Source organism: Cyprinodon variegatus, unplaced genomic scaffold (assembly GCF_000732505.1).
Source record: "Cyprinodon variegatus isolate N-32 unplaced genomic scaffold, C_variegatus-1.0 Scaffold671, whole genome shotgun sequence".
NCBI classification, from domain to species: Eukaryota; Metazoa; Chordata; class Actinopteri; order Cyprinodontiformes; family Cyprinodontidae; genus Cyprinodon; species Cyprinodon variegatus.
The window spans coordinates 240183-255900 of record NW_015151124.1 but is presented as its reverse complement, the minus strand read 5'-3'; the positions used below and the strand labels follow the sequence as shown (position 1 = coordinate 255900).

Sequence of the window (15718 nt, the reverse complement as noted above, 5' to 3'; positions counted from 1 at the left end):
AATCAATATACAACTTTGGAGATTTTTTACAGCAGTGGATATGGGACAGTTTAAAAAATAAATCCTGTATCCAGATTCGGATCTGGATCATCAGCAGAATTTAAAGTATTATTCCTTAACATCAGGGACACCTGAAGAAAATAATTAAAATTTGTTTTCAAATTATCCTGCTCACAGACAAACACACACGAACTCCTAAAAACATAACCTCGTTTGCAGACGTAATTATTTAAGTGTACAGAAATAAGTACAATGCCTGGAAAAAGAATTCATACGTGTATTTAAATTGCAACTACAATATTTCTACTATGATGCTACTTTGATATGAGAGACAAACAGAAAGTGATGGATAATTGTAAAATGAAAGAAAGTACCTGTCTTATCTACCATGGACATTTTAGGACTTTAGTTCTCAGGAAAAAAGTTTACGTATTAGGAAAACTGTCCTAATACCTGAGGACTGACGTTTTTAATAAGAACTCAGGATGTCCTAAAATGTACACCGTCCTAATCAAAATCTTTACAATTAAAACTGACAGACTTTTGCACATTTGGAGACTGAAATAGTTGCCTTTTTATTGCAAAGCAGCTCAAATTTAATCAGACTCGATGAAAAATTAGATTGTTGTGCTGGAAGGTCAGCCTCTACATTAACTTGTTTACTGTTTTCTTATAGGTTTACTATTAGATCTGTTTTCCTCCTCATCTCTGACCAGCCTCTCTGTTCTCCCTGTAGAGCTTTTACTACAGTTTGATTCTGCTTACTGAGGAAAAACTATGTTTAATGTGACATATCAACCCTAGTCCTCATATTTTAAGTGATTTTTTTATGCAGCGATGCCTCTATGTTTATGTTTATACCTTTAGCAGAGGCTTTTATCCAAAGCGTCTTACAAAGCATTTTTACAGTTATCACAAAACATGACAGTAAGTTCTCTAGGAAAATCCCAAGTCAACCTAAATAACTGGGTGATTAAAAGGCTTCAGTAGCTCTGCAAAACATTTGAATGAGTCCTGAAGCAGAGACTCATCTAACCAACAGAGATTGTCCTCTATTTGGGGAAAAAATATTGACCCTCAACAAAGTTTTCAGAGATTTCTTATTTGAAAACCATGAATCATTTTTTTTATAAGGTACAATGGACCATATTGTATTAGGGGTGTCCAATTCCAAGCTTGTGAGCGACCCTGCAACTTTTAGATGCATCCTTTCTTTAGCACATCTCAGTCTAATTATTGGCTACTTACTATGCTTCTGCAGAGATTAATACAAGGGTGTAACTTTGTGATGAATGTTGGTAGGGACACTTTTAGGGTGTTGGCTTATGGACCTACAGTTAATCCACACAAACGCTTTCAATAGGGTTTGTATTTTCCAAAAATGAGCTCAAACATATATTTATTGAATTAATTGCTTTCCTATTTTCGAAAACACAAAAAAAACAAAATACGCTGACATTTATATTTATAGATGACATTAATGTATATAAAAAAGGAAGAATAACAGCCGATTCCGATGCAAACAGCAATATATATCATGCCTCCCTAGAACACAATTTCAGTTTCATTCATCCATCCAGAAAAATGTGAATTGATTGATGGATACTTTTCCTTTCAGCTGCATTAGTGATTTTCCTCATTCAAAAGCAGCAAAATAAAATGCAGAAATTTGTCCCATATATTGCAAAAATCTATGTATCGAAATTATTGGTTGGGACATGTCCACACCAGTCCTTCAGAAAGTTACGCCTGTGAATAAATAACATATTTATGAGGTCATTTGGCCATTTTCTTTAGGTATTTTGAAGCAGGAACATATCCAAAAGTTACTGCTCTAGATTTGAGCATCACTGGTATTTTGCATAAAGTGCAATTAAAAAAAGAAAAGGACATTATTTGGTTTTAAAATGACAAGATGTAAAAAAAAAAAAATAAAAAAAATAAATAAAAAAAAAATAAATAAAGTCTAATATTTATAGTCTTATAAAGCTTTTAGTTACATAATAAAGATCAACAAGTTTTGGGTAAACTGCGATTAAATAATGTGGGCTTTTTACATTATTTTAAAAAGAGGAATGAGTCAATGTACCTCCAGAGCTCTAGTGCGACCTCTTGTGGTGTATTTGCGAAGTAGTTTGAAACCAGAGCCGCTGATTGGCTGTGGTTCGTCACGTGGTTATTGTGAAGATGGCGTCTCCGAATGGAGGTAAATTCTAATTCCTTACACAGATACGCTCCGAATATATCTTAATTTTATCTTTTACTTTATCTTATGGGCTCACGAAAATGTTAACCAAGTTAAACGTGCTTCAGTTCGACGGTTACAGACGAAAACCCAGCAGTATTAATGAGGTATTCTTACTGTTTAGAGGTGTTCGGTTGTCCGAAGGCTTCACTGAAACCAGAAGCGTTAGTGTCCAGTTCTGAGGAAGCAAACAAACACAGCTGGTCTGTAGCTGCAGAAGAAAAAACATCTGTTACAACCATCTATCGATGCGTTTTATTTGTCAAACGTTAACGGCTTGTATTAATATTTAAGCGTCCTATGCAGTACACAATTGTAATTCAGTAAAACAAATAATACTTGCAGTCTGTTGTTTGATGTTTTTTTCCATACATCTATGAGTGGACAAGAAATTTAATCCTATAAATTTAGCTTTGAAAGCTACAATTCAGTTTATTTTGAAGCCTATTTACAATCAATGTCATCTCAAGCACTGCAATGAATCATCAGGTCTTCTTATTTACTTACTAGTTATACTTATACCAATATTTTCCATGCAGATTTAAAGCAATCTTATATTGTTGGTCATGATAGTAATACTAAACAGGCTAATAGGTGATAATATCAATTAAGGATCCCCCCTCAAGTCATTGCCTTTTAACTGGAAAAGATTTCCATCAGAAAAAGACTTGGTAAGTTTCCATCTACTAACACATAATTGGCGTCCAGATGGAAGCTGACAAAAAAGCTAAAAAAAAAACAAAAAAACAGCTGGCTTTAGATCAGTTTATTTTGGAAGGAAACTCTATGCTCATGCAAATTAATGGCAGCATTAATTCTGCAAGTGGTCCAACCTTTAGAAGAAAAACAGTTTAATTGAGAACTATTAAATCTACAGGATGATAAGCAGAGAGAGTGCAAGTTGCTGGAACCCATGTGTCTTTGTTCGCTCAATTCAGAAAGGAGACAACACAAAAGATAGACAATTATGATAATATAAAATTGTGACCTGCCCTCTCCACTTGCTCAAAAATGAGCATGCACAAGGCCATTTCTCCTCATGCACACTTTGTTTAAATTTGCTGTTCTCATAGCTCATACAAGCTTACTGTGTCTGAACATCTGCCTTAACCCCTAAATCCCTCAATCACTATATAGAGCGGGGACTATATAGTGAACTTTATAGTGAACTTAGTTAACTGACCGTTCAGACAGATGATCACTGCTTTTTGCTCCTTTAGTTACGTAACTCCACTGCATGGCGCCTACTCCATCTTTGTTATTAGTCACCTTTGTCGGATGGCGACAGCGGGCTGCTTTGACAGCAAATCCCATAATGCTTTGTGAGGAGAGCTCTTCGTGCAAAGCATTCTGGGATATATCTGCCTCTTCTAGACTTAGATTTATTTTGGTTTCAGAAGGGTAGTGTGAATGGGGCTTATGTTATTGGAACTGGTGACTCAAACCATAGACCATTTAAAGTAGAGCACTCAAAAACCAAAAGGTGCTATATATTGTATGGGGGAAAAAAAGACTAATGGTAACAATATTCTTAAATAATTTTTGAATTTGTTATAGTAAGAGAAAGTTGCAGAGTGAGGAAAAAATGCTCAGAATGTCCTCCAGCAGCCTAAGCCTACAGCAGCATAACTACAGAAATTGCTTAGGGCAGGACAGTAGCCTACATTAGATAAATCAATTTTATTTAATGGGATCAGAGTTAAGATCATGATAATGTTTCTTTAGCTGATGTAGACTTTTCATATTTATACTATAAGACACTTCTGATAGCAACATTTGATATTTCTGAGGATGTGTTAACCCTTTAAAGCCCGAATAAAACAAAACAGAAAATTACTTTTTTTTGGTTTGAAGTCCTTATTTGGCCTTTTAACAAAATATGTAAAAAGAAAAAACAGAAATACATTTTTGATATTAATAATTTATTACTACAGTATGCGATAAGTCAAGATTATTTTTTGTGTAGTCTTCTGCCCTCTGTTATCAGGTATATCTGATTGTGTACAATAGGATTTTGAGCAAAGTTTTTACCATTAAATTATGCAAAAGGTGTCAAAACATTTCAGAAACCGTATATATCAAATATGATACATTTGGCATTACAGGGTTAATAAGAGCAGTTTATTAAGACAGTTTTTATGAACTGTCTTGATAGTGTTTGGGGACCATTATCATCACAAGGGCTTTATTTAACTACATTTGTTTGACTTTTCAGAAGAACTACCTGGTTTACTTTTTATGGTTTGTAAATCCAAGTAAGCTTCAGCAACTAAGTTAGTTTGGAGTTTTTGAGGAGTAGTTCTGCCATCTTGTTGTCAGTAATAATTACCATACCTACAGAAGAAATATGTTAGATTATTGTTAGCTTGTTGGAAAACTAAATTTATTTGTGGCTGTTTAATAAAACAGAAAAATGTATCACAATATAAGTCTTTCACATCAGCCGGTATTGATTATTATTGATTGATCTGAAATGAGAAATAAGAAGCAGGGGAAAGAAGCCTACATGCAGGTGAAGCCTACCACCAGTTATGAAAAATCTGACAAAAACGCTGGCGTACGTTGGAAAAGTTATGGATAAGTTTTGTATAAGTTATTAGCATGCTGAAGTACGCTGAAACACGCTGGCACAACATATTTGACGTGTTCCTGATGGCCGCTTAACGTTTTTCTAACTTACAGCTACTGTATAATGGCGTATGGATTTGGGCAATTTGTGCTATAATGAAGCTTAAACTGTCTTTACAAAGTGAAATTAGTTAGTAGCACCTCATGCTGACTAGAAGAGTTTATTCCACCAGCAAGAGAGCTACATTGCTTTATTACCGACAAAAATAACAGGTTTTTATTCGAAATTATTAACAAAGAACACAGAAAATGTATTTTGCGTTTTGGAGGATTCATTTCCAACACAGATGGAAAATTTAAAATTTTTTAAAGTGCTTGAAACTGCTTTCCTTTACCAATATTGCAGCTTTGAGTATTTACCGATACTGAGTTAAACACGATATATAAGCAGGAATCATACGTAATTTTATAACTTAATTTTTAGTGCAAAACGTTGGAAAAGATTTGATCAAATCATTTTACTGGAACAGAGAACAACAGTAAACAATATTATATATGAGAATGACTGATCCATGTTTAATTAACCAATAGATTAAAAAAACTGAAAACCAAGCAAATACAAGTGAAGCCTTTCCATCAGCCTCCTTGCATTGTATTCTGATGTTTGTAGGTTTTTATTTTGGTAGATATCAGACAAATTTTCAATATCAGTATCGGATTGGGACGTCCTTGCTTCTCTATGTTCCTTTTAGTAATTGTAGTTCCTGGCAACAATACATCAAACTTTTTCCTCACTTTATCACGTTAAAATACTTTTAATCAGCCATTTTTTCTCTTCTTAACTTGAGATTAGATTTTTAAGCTATATCACCCAGCCCTGGGTGTTATTTTAAAGTTTTAATCAAGTCTGTATCCAATTTCAGGTTTTTAGAACAAGATAAATATCCAACTTGTATTTGAAGACAGTAAAACTATTTTGTTGAATGACAAAATTGTCCAATTTTAGAGACGTGAGCACACTTAATAAAAAAAATTGTATTTCTATTTTCTCAGGAGATGATTTCGAATCATCTTTGCTGAGTTTTGAGAACTTGGACAGAGCATCGCCAGACTTGTGGCCAGAGCAGTGTACGTTCTTCTTCTGTTTTTCCTTTATTTCTCAGAAGTATTGCATCCCTCTTAACCGTCTCATATCTTTTAAAACAGTGCCTGGAGTCGCAGAATTTGCAGCATCTTATAAAAATGTAGGTTACTTTGCAGCTTTTAAAGTAGATTTAAATGTAACATTGTGTAAAACATGCTGGAGCCTGTAATGTTTACTGTTCCGTTTCATCTTTTTATTACAGCCAATCACAAACTCGCCCCCAAAGTGGATGGCAGAACTGGAGAGTGAGGACATTGAAATGTTGAAAGGTAACATAAATCTCTAAAACCATCAAACAGGATCTGATTTAGTTGATTTTCACTATGAGCTTTTATTTGGTGCCCTGCCATCCGTCTGCAGAGCTGGGCAGTCTGACCACAGCCAACCTGATGGAGAAGGTCAAAGGACTTCAAAATCTTGCTTACCAGCTGGGTTTAGAGGAGTGTAAGTACAAGAAGAAGTCCAAAACATAAGAAAATATGTTTTTAATTTTACCTTTAAAAATGTATTCAGTTTTTAGGGTGTAGCTGCTTTATATGTAGTTGATGTAAATAGTTGAAATGGTTTTGACTGACTCTCTCTTGTGCAATATCACCACTAGATGGAGCTAAAACTTTTTGCACTCAGCATTGACGTCGTTCATATTCCTCTACCTTTTTTTTTTTTTTTTTTTACATTTAAAGCAGGTTCAGCTCACCCAATACATACTTATGTCAATTTAGAACAGTTATTGTTCCAACTGTAACCTGGCAAATTAGAATCTGCGTTTGTGTCAAAAGACTGAAACAATTGGACCACAAGGCTTTAAAAGAGTGGATATAAGTCAGTGTTCCTAAAAGCAAAAAAGTAAAGAGTCAAAAAGGACTGAAGGAGGAAAAGATGTCCAAGAATTTGATAAATACAAAATCTATTTATTTAATCCAATCCCTCCCACCTCTATTGCCCTAATCCTTATGGAGTGTGGATTAGAGAGATGTGGGTAAGTGCTCATCTGATGATCCTAAGAGGGAAAATCGGTATAAATTTTGGCTGTAAAAAAAGCACTTGGTGATAATTGTATTGCTTTGCCCTTTACTTTGATGAAATGTAGCCTGAGAGATAATAACACCTCTGATATGTTTTCACATTCTGTTACCTTATAACTACAAACTTAAGGAATTTCATTTGGAATTTAAGTAATAGTGCAAAGAAGCGGAAAGAATACATGATTTTACAAATAAAAATCTGAAATTCCTGGGTGCTTTTTTCAGGGGTGAAATAATAAAATGAAGGCATAGTAATGCTGTGAAAATACCTTGCTTTAAATGCTTTAAATTGATTCTCTTAAGACCAAATAATCCCCCCCCAAAAAGATGGCAAACTGCATGCCCTTCTCTATGAAACATGGTGGTGTAAGCACCATGGTTTGTTTTTTAAACTGGGACAAGAAAACTGGTCAGAAAAAAATCTAAATGGTTTCCAGTCCTGGAATAAAATCTGTTTGAGGCTGCAAAATATTTCAGACTGGGCCGAAGATTCAACTTCCTGTTAGACGATTGCAGTGAGAAAAACATGCATCCAGATCTACATTGCAACGGTTTAGATTATATCACATTGTTTTAGAAAGGCCTAGCTAAGGTCCTGAGCTTAATTCCATTAAGAAAAGACGTGAAATTCTCTGTTCTAAATGCATCCTAACCAGTCTGTCTTATTAGGTAAAGCTATTTGAAAGAAGAATGGCCATACATATTTACTTGAGCTAAGTTGGGTGCAACTTTTACCAAGAGACAGAAGGAATTGTTGTGGTTTTACAAAATATTAATTTAAATAGTTTAAATAACAACACTTTTCTGATATTTTCGGGGGATGGGGGTTATAAAATACTTGCGCTTCCTTTTATTTTCACAATATTCATTAGTCTGGTTAACTTATCAAAAATACATTGAATCATGTTAAAGTTTGTTGTTCTGATGTAACAAAATGTTTAAACGATCCAGAGAAATCTAATGCAGATACATAGAGATGTTTCACCTCCATGTCAGGTGACTTGTTGCAGTGAGAGTGATCATCCATGAGCAGTGATTAAAGTTTAAAGAAAACTATAAATAAAGGCTTCAGACCTTTGTTAAATTTAAGTACTTATGATACTAATCAGTTCTAAGGTGTCATTTAAAGGTGTTAAAACTGCATTGGAAGGAAATGTGTATTTGACTGCAATCTCAAATGCTTTAAATTTAAAAGGTCTGGAGCAATAGTATAGGATGGGGTAACTCTATCATTTATGTTGCATATGTCATAGCTGCACAGACCCTATTTTGTAAATTCATTTAGTTGAAAAATTATTTAATCTCTTTGACTTCCCTCAACCAGAAGCTGCTTGTAATCTTTCTGTTATAAAGATGTTAGCTGTCATGGGCGCAGGACTGCAGGCGCTGCAATCATGTCATGTACCTCAGGACGATGGGACACAATGACGGTTATTATTGGTGTCAGAGCAGCCCTGTAATCGGTGCCTGTTTAATGCTCTCTGGTTTAATTTTCTCCTTTTCCTGCCTGTCAGGGGAGGCCCTGTAAATCTCAGCTACTTTTTCATCATGTTTGTGCACTCTTCACTGCCCGTAAACACGCTGTGCCGAGGCATGGCAGAGGGAGGGTAGAGGACAGGATTTACTGCCCGTCCTAACCCCACCTCCCACCCCTACATGTGGATCATTAAAGAAGAGGCTGGTTAATGGGCAGAGCGCAATAATGCAGGCCAAACTCATCTACCCTGCTGCAGAGATGAAATTACACTGTTCTATTGCAGTTTTTTGCGTCCATTTTGCTGTCAGTTGTATGTGTTGGGGTGAGGTAGCACATTGCCTTATTTCGTCAGCACTCAAAATGTGGTGGACTGACGCTGCCCCGGTTTGTCCCTGAGGGGCCTGGCGCGTGCCTCGTATTTAGGCCCCAGCTGCTACTCCACCCCATGATGAATGCCCCAGCCGTGGGCTGCTGAGCGTGGGCATCAAGCCCCGTGTCTCAGGGGAAAGCGTAGCTGCCTGATAAGTACTGCTACTGGAGGTAATTGAAAGCTGAGTGTTCCCCTGGGAAGTGCTGAAGGGCCTGAGCCACTGAGCCGACTGGTTAGGTGGCTGCTGAGTTACTGGGTTTTGGCATTTGCTCTCTTGTCAGCTCAAGGCCACTGACTAACATTCAACACTTGTTTCAGTCGGATGTGCTACGATTTTATTCCAAAAAAAGGTGGATTTTTATTTTTTTTCCATAATCTAACTGCAGTAAATTCAATATTATTCACGTTAAATGGTTTTGTATACCTTCATGGAATTCATAACGTTTACTTTATTCCAAATATGAATGATTTTGCAAAAGAAAGTTTTGTATCTAATGCTAATATAAAAAAAAAACATAGTGACCTTGTTTATTGCGACTTAAGAAGCGGATAAGGGGGCTGCAAATGTACGTCATGAAACGATGGGAGACAAAGATTTTCTGCTTTTCTTTGGACTAAATGAAAAAGGATCTAATACGAAATCTCTGAGCCACTCATAAAAATGGGAGAGGCAGGAGAACTTGCTGCTCATGGATGCGATATGGTTTATTGGTATATCTAACAACAATACTTCTACATATTAAGTTGTTCTCCACACAGTACATTTATGCATTGCAAAAACAAACCTCAGTGTATTTTGTTGCTGCATTATTTGATAGACCAATATAAAGTAAAAAGTAAATATACAGAGGTAGGAAATAGAAAGCTAATTTTATCAAATAGAAATATTTACACCCATCACAGAAATTTGTTCAAGAATCTTCCCTCATACTGGAGCGAGTTACATGACATACGGTACATGGAATTCTTGATTGAACGTCTTGAAACTGTATTATTACCCTTCGATCTTTTTCTAATATTGTCCCGCTGCAAACTGCCATGTGTTTTGAATTTTATTTAAATTAAAAGGATAAATGTTTTCCAAAACTAATTGCATGTGAGATTTGAAAGATGTGGTGTTTATATTTTATTTATTTAATTGCTAAGTCAGTGCGTTTAAGCTACAAGTGAGTATGTCTGTATCAGCTTTGTAAATCTATTGACCCTATCTCCGCCCTTTTGACTTTGCAACAGAATTTGAGTTGGAATATCATCTTGAATTTGATTAGGTGATCTAAGATAAGCTTTAATTTAAACCATTCCATTATTGTTCTAGCTAGGGCTGAAAAAATTAATCAGATTAATCATGTAACTAATTTAGTAATCGATTAATCGTTAACTGGATTATAGAGACTGTAAACATACACGCCTTTAGCTGAAAGAGCAACCCACTTGGAGCAGTAATTATATCAAAATATAAAGGAATACATAAAGAGTTTGCATTTGAGATTGAAAAAAAAAAAAGTTTTGTCCATCAATATGCTCTATCCAGAACTCAAGTGGAAATGTTTAAGTTTCGTCTAGTTTAGTTTCATAAAAAGTCTTCTTTAATTAACCTTTTGCTATCGGATTATTAATCAATCCATCAAAAGAAATAATAGGCCGATTAATCGATTTGCAAAATTATTGTTATTGCAGCCCTAGTTCTGGCTGAGTGTTTGTTGTTGTCATTCTCCTAGAAGATGAACCTCCTCCTCAGTTAGATGTTTCCTTCTTCTCATCAGATTTAACCATCATTCCTGTTCCTGATGTTGAAAATCCTGAGCAACATGCTACTATATCTGTATATGTGTACAGATGTATGTATTTAAGTGTGTAATACAACCAAAGTTGTAAATGTTAATTTTCCAATTGTGAAAAGTTTATGTATGAAATGAGTCACTGCATCCAGTGACCACCTGTTGGCTTTTTTCAGCCCCCAGCTTGCCTCTCCTGTGCTCTGCTCTGACACCACCCAGCATGCATCCGGTGACCCCTGTTGCCTCTTTCAGTGTGAAGGAGAGACTGAAGGGCACCCTGCCATGACAGCTCCTAATGGGCCCGCGTTCTCTATCACCTCCTCCTCACCCTCAGGATCAATCTCCAACCTATTAGAAAGCAGGACGCTGCTGAATATGATTGCATTCACGGGCTCCATTCGTGCTAATGTGCCTCCATCAATCCATCAGGGTGGGCTGACTGCAGGCCGGCCGGTTATGAAGTGCCTTAGCTGACAGCCGCTGAATGAGAAACAGGGTGTTGCTTGCCTGCCAACTCTGCCACCGCTCCTGTCCCCGCTCATCTCTACTTTTCCACCCTTCGTCTCCTTGGGTTCAAATTTGCTCTGAACGAGTTGTACTATTGTAACTGTGGTTTCTATTTGTTGTCTCGATCACATTGGATAATCTTAAGCGGCTCCACAGACTTTTTGCTGCTTCCTGCAGTGGATATGTGCAGCTCGACTGGAAGAGTTAGAGTATAACACACACACTTCTCCCCAGTGCCGCCTGCCTGCCGCTTCCCTGAGCAGATCGGAAATGACATCTCATTTCCATAAAGGCATTAGGAATTCATTGGATTTTCTTTCCCAGCTAATCATAGTGCGGGTGTAAAACCTTTTAGGCTTTTTAATGAATGATTTTTGACTGATTGCCTATTAATAAGGACACCTCTTGAACAGGCATGGGCTTGGGCAGGGGTTGGGTGGTGCAGATGTGTTTGTTTTGGTGTGTGAATGTGTGTGAGCTTGTCAGCCAGGCGAAAATGCATCAGAAGAGGAGGAGGAGGGGTGGGCCTTCTCGGTTGGGACATAAAGAGGAACCAGTGGCTCCCCTGGGAAATCACAGCTCGTGTCTGCATCTTAAATATCCCCGTGAAGTATCAATAAGTGGGTAATTGAATTTTGAACACAAACATGAGCGTCAGGTGTATGTGTTGTGAGGCGGGGGCATCGGGGCGGTTGAATATGTGTGCCTTCAAGTGTTTCTGTGCTGGAGTGTTTGTGCGTGTCATCTCCTCTGTGTCCCCAGGGAGGAGGGCGGTGGAAGTGGATGTTAAATCCATTAAATAAAGCTTACATCCCATAATAGCTCAGCAGCACTCGGAGATGGGCAGTGGGGGTCAGATATGTCCCCCTTATGCCTAATGAAAGTGAATTGGAGCAATCGGGGCCCAGGACGGGACTCCACTTAACCCAGTTGGTCATCTGTCTAAGCAGCTGACCGGGTGGGGGGGCCAGCAGCAGGAGTGGCCAGGGGAGAGGGCGGGGAAGCTTTTGGAGACTGTGATGATTACTCTCATTTTATACACAGGGGAGCAGCGATGGGGGCTGTGAGAGTAACACTCGAATCACTCGACATAAAAGGGGAAAGTAAGATGTTACACAACTCCATTCCCTCTGCATTTGCATCTGATCCACTTGGGATTTACTGAATGAGAATGATTTAATAGTGAGAAGTAGAAACATTTGAGCTAAAGCACACGGCTTCAGCCATTTCTATACAGATTAGGGAAACAGGCAACATTTGGAACATCCTCCTGCCACCATTTAGCTGCTGCAAATATAGGTTAATCTTTATTGTTGCTCTGCACCAAGCAGGACCCTTAAATCCTCTGCCATGGAGGAATGATACTGTGGGAAATTAGGAATTATCTTTTGTGATTGTGCGACATACTTTGTGTTGTTGCTTAAAATGTAACCAGTTAGAGCTAAATGATAATCAGATGGCAACAAATCAACAGGGCAAGGCGATGGCCGGCATAATCCATACAATGTCATTTAGTATGGATGGCAGCCGTAACAGGATGCTGATTAACTTAGTGCAAAATTACTAATTGACCTTTCTAATCAACTAAACAAATATCTAAGTCCCCCTAATCAGTATTGATCTCTCTGAGTGTATGACAGAATCGGTGGGAATGTGTTTGTGGTCTGCTGATCAGTGTGCTGTAGTGGGTGTCTAACTTTCAACCTTTTCTAACCTCTTCATGTAGTTCTTATACTTAACCATATTTTAGTTAAGTTGTTTAAAGAAATCAATCGGAAGACTGAAAAAGCAATCTCCAGTAATAATGAGAGTTATGTTTTGTCCAATTTTATTTCCTTTTAGTTTAAAAACTCCATTTATTTATTTGACTTTTATTATCCTCAGAAATAACACAGTTTCAGCTAAATGTATTGTGGGCGTCAAGACTTTTCTCTGCAAGCAGTGAGATATACTACAAGCCGAGTTATCTCGATTGTAATGACAATTATGATGGTTGCCCTTAATGTTGTGAAGGTATAACTCAATGCAAAAAGGCTTCTTATCTGAAGGATCTGGCACAGGTTTCAGGTTGGGAAATATTGTAGTATATGGCAGTTGTTAGCTACAGGAGCCAATTAGTTGTTTTTAGACTTTTTATTCAATGTTTTCACTGCAAAACACATACAGAGAGGACAAAATATTAACAATGACAACACAACCAAGTACAGATTACACCTATACAGTTATACCTATACAGATTTATATTTAAAGCTTCACAACATATAATCATGCCAATCAATACCTGCCCTTAAAATCGTACAGAGAAGGTTGATCTCCATCGAGTGAATTTCCTCTGCAATGTCCAGCCATTGTCCAATCTGCTGATGGTCCTTAACCCTCTCAGGCTCAAATTAAGTAGTAGTTGCAGGAAAAATCTGATATTTGGAGAAAATGATCATATGGGGTAGTAATATACAATTCAGACCTTTTTTTGAGAGAGACCTTCACATGCAATGAATTCTGGGATGTTGCAGATTTGCAACAGTGGCCTGGAGTGGTAAATTAACACTGAAGACTGAATCTGATATAAACGTTAACTTTATTTGAATGTCACAAACAAAAAATTAACAAAACAAAATTCGAAAAAAAAATTTCTCTCACAACATTAGAGACAACTTTTTCTCAAACGTTTTCTCCACCGACATCTCAAAACCTCTTGAGAAGGCAGTTTCTGTTAAAATGTTCAAATTATAGGCAAACTAGTACATAAAGCATGTAGCGTTGGTACCTGTTTGGGCACACGTTGCAAATTCACAACGTTGAAATTGAGATGCCTCTGGTGAAAAACCCAGAGGAGATAAAATCTACTATTTGGCATATGTCATATCTATACACATTCATGATTCATCTTATGTACCGTAGTATTGATTTCAAAATAATGGAAATTGGTAGTGATACTTACATGAAACTGTTGCTTAGAAAATCTGTTTCAGTGACACCAAGGACTCAGCCATGTTGAAAGTGAGTCAGCAGTGCTATCTGGTGAGCTGGAGAGAAACTGTTTGTTGCAAATGCACAACTAAGTCCTTCTGTTGTACTTCTGAGTAACAAAAGCGCTTAAAATATGGATGTGGAGTAATTAGCTAAGTGGCATTTAGCTGTTGCAAATCTGCAACATCTGCCTGGAGAGGGTTAAGTCTGTTCCCGGTTATGGCCTTTGTCGCCGGACTCATTTGTCTTCTTCTTGAATTACCTCTGTGGGCAGAAAACTCAGTAGAAATGCTTTGGGATCCTTGGGGACGACGAAGGCTTTGAGGTCTATTATTTCATAGCACCGTCCCAGAATCCTTTTAGTTATGGACATGACCCATATGAGATTCTTTCCCACCCAAATTCCCCCCATCTTTTAGAACTAGTTGATATTTGCTTTATACTACACATGGCATGCCAATCAATATTATAACCTTCAGCTCCTTTTCTTTGATTTTTATATTACATATAATGTATCCTTACCACTTTGTCTTTGCAAATCTTAATAAAGCTTAGACACTGAGTGGGAAGGCCAGTATAGGCATCTGAAAAGACTAACAATATCAAAAATGGTAAAGGACTCACCTTTCCTTATTTCCCTGTCATAAAAAGATTGTACTAGTAAATATATAAATAGGTCTCTATTTTCCAAGTTAAATTCTATTTTCCATTTTTCAAATGACTTAAAGGTGTCTCCCTCTATAAATAAACACAAAGCACAAAAACTATGGATGATTTCTCCTGCCAATAACCAATATCACACATTTTCACTTTCAGAGCAGGATCTCCTCTACTTGCACTCACCTTCTGCTTCCTCTCAAATCCTTCTCTTCTTCACCACATCTAATGCTTCTTGCACAGTTAATTTTTCCTCTTGTTCAATCTGTTCTCACATGAAAACTGCTCTCTGCTCACAAACTCAGCTTGTGAATTTTTTATTTTTTTAGCTCTTTCTCAGACTTGAGTTGGATCGTCACCTAGCAACTTTCCAGCCAATGGAATGAGAGCTATAGAGAGGGTGCGCTTGTTTTCTGCTTCTGGGTTTGCCTGTTACTGCCTGCCAATATTTGAATTGCTTTTTAAACTCAACAGGTTTATGAACCATTGTAGCCTTGATAAAAGGAGGCTACTTACTTAGTTATTAAAAAAAAAAATGCACATGCAGAAGTCTCTACCCCCTCCCGCGATGGAACTCCTATTAAACGTGTGCGAGAGCATACATGAGGCCATTTCTCCTTGTTCACGCTCTGTTTAAAAGTTGCTGTTCTCATAACTCATACAAGCTTACTGTGTCCGAACGTCCACCCTAACCCCTAAATCCCTCAATCACTATATAGAGCAGGGGCTATATATCGAACTCAGTCAACTTACCATTTGGACAGATGATCACTGCTTTTTGCTCCCCGTTGGTCACATAACTCCTCCTCTACTGCATGATGTCACCGCTGTTGATTGGCGACAGACTGTGGCGACAGCAGGTCTCTGTGACAGAAAATCTCATTATGCTTTGCGAGTAGAGCTCTGTGCAAAGCATCCTGGGATATATCTGCCTCTTCTGAGGCCTTTCTTCTCTTCTCATACATTTTGTAGACACT

General features: G+C 37.4%; 1 protein-coding gene across 1 annotated transcript; it reads left to right on the top strand.

Annotated features, from left to right (window-relative positions):
- The first annotated feature begins 2174 nt into the window (after window positions 1-2174).
- lin52 (lin-52 DREAM MuvB core complex component) lies at window positions 2175-6445 on the top strand. Its single transcript, XM_015394091.1, has 5 exons — window positions 2175-2206; window positions 5867-5941; window positions 6020-6057; window positions 6160-6226; window positions 6318-6445. Exons 1-5 carry the CDS (start codon window positions 2188-2190, stop codon window positions 6428-6430), a joined length of 312 nt encoding a protein of 103 aa, XP_015249577.1. The 5' UTR covers window positions 2175-2187; the 3' UTR covers window positions 6431-6445.
- Window positions 6446-15718: the final 9273 nt, after the last annotated feature.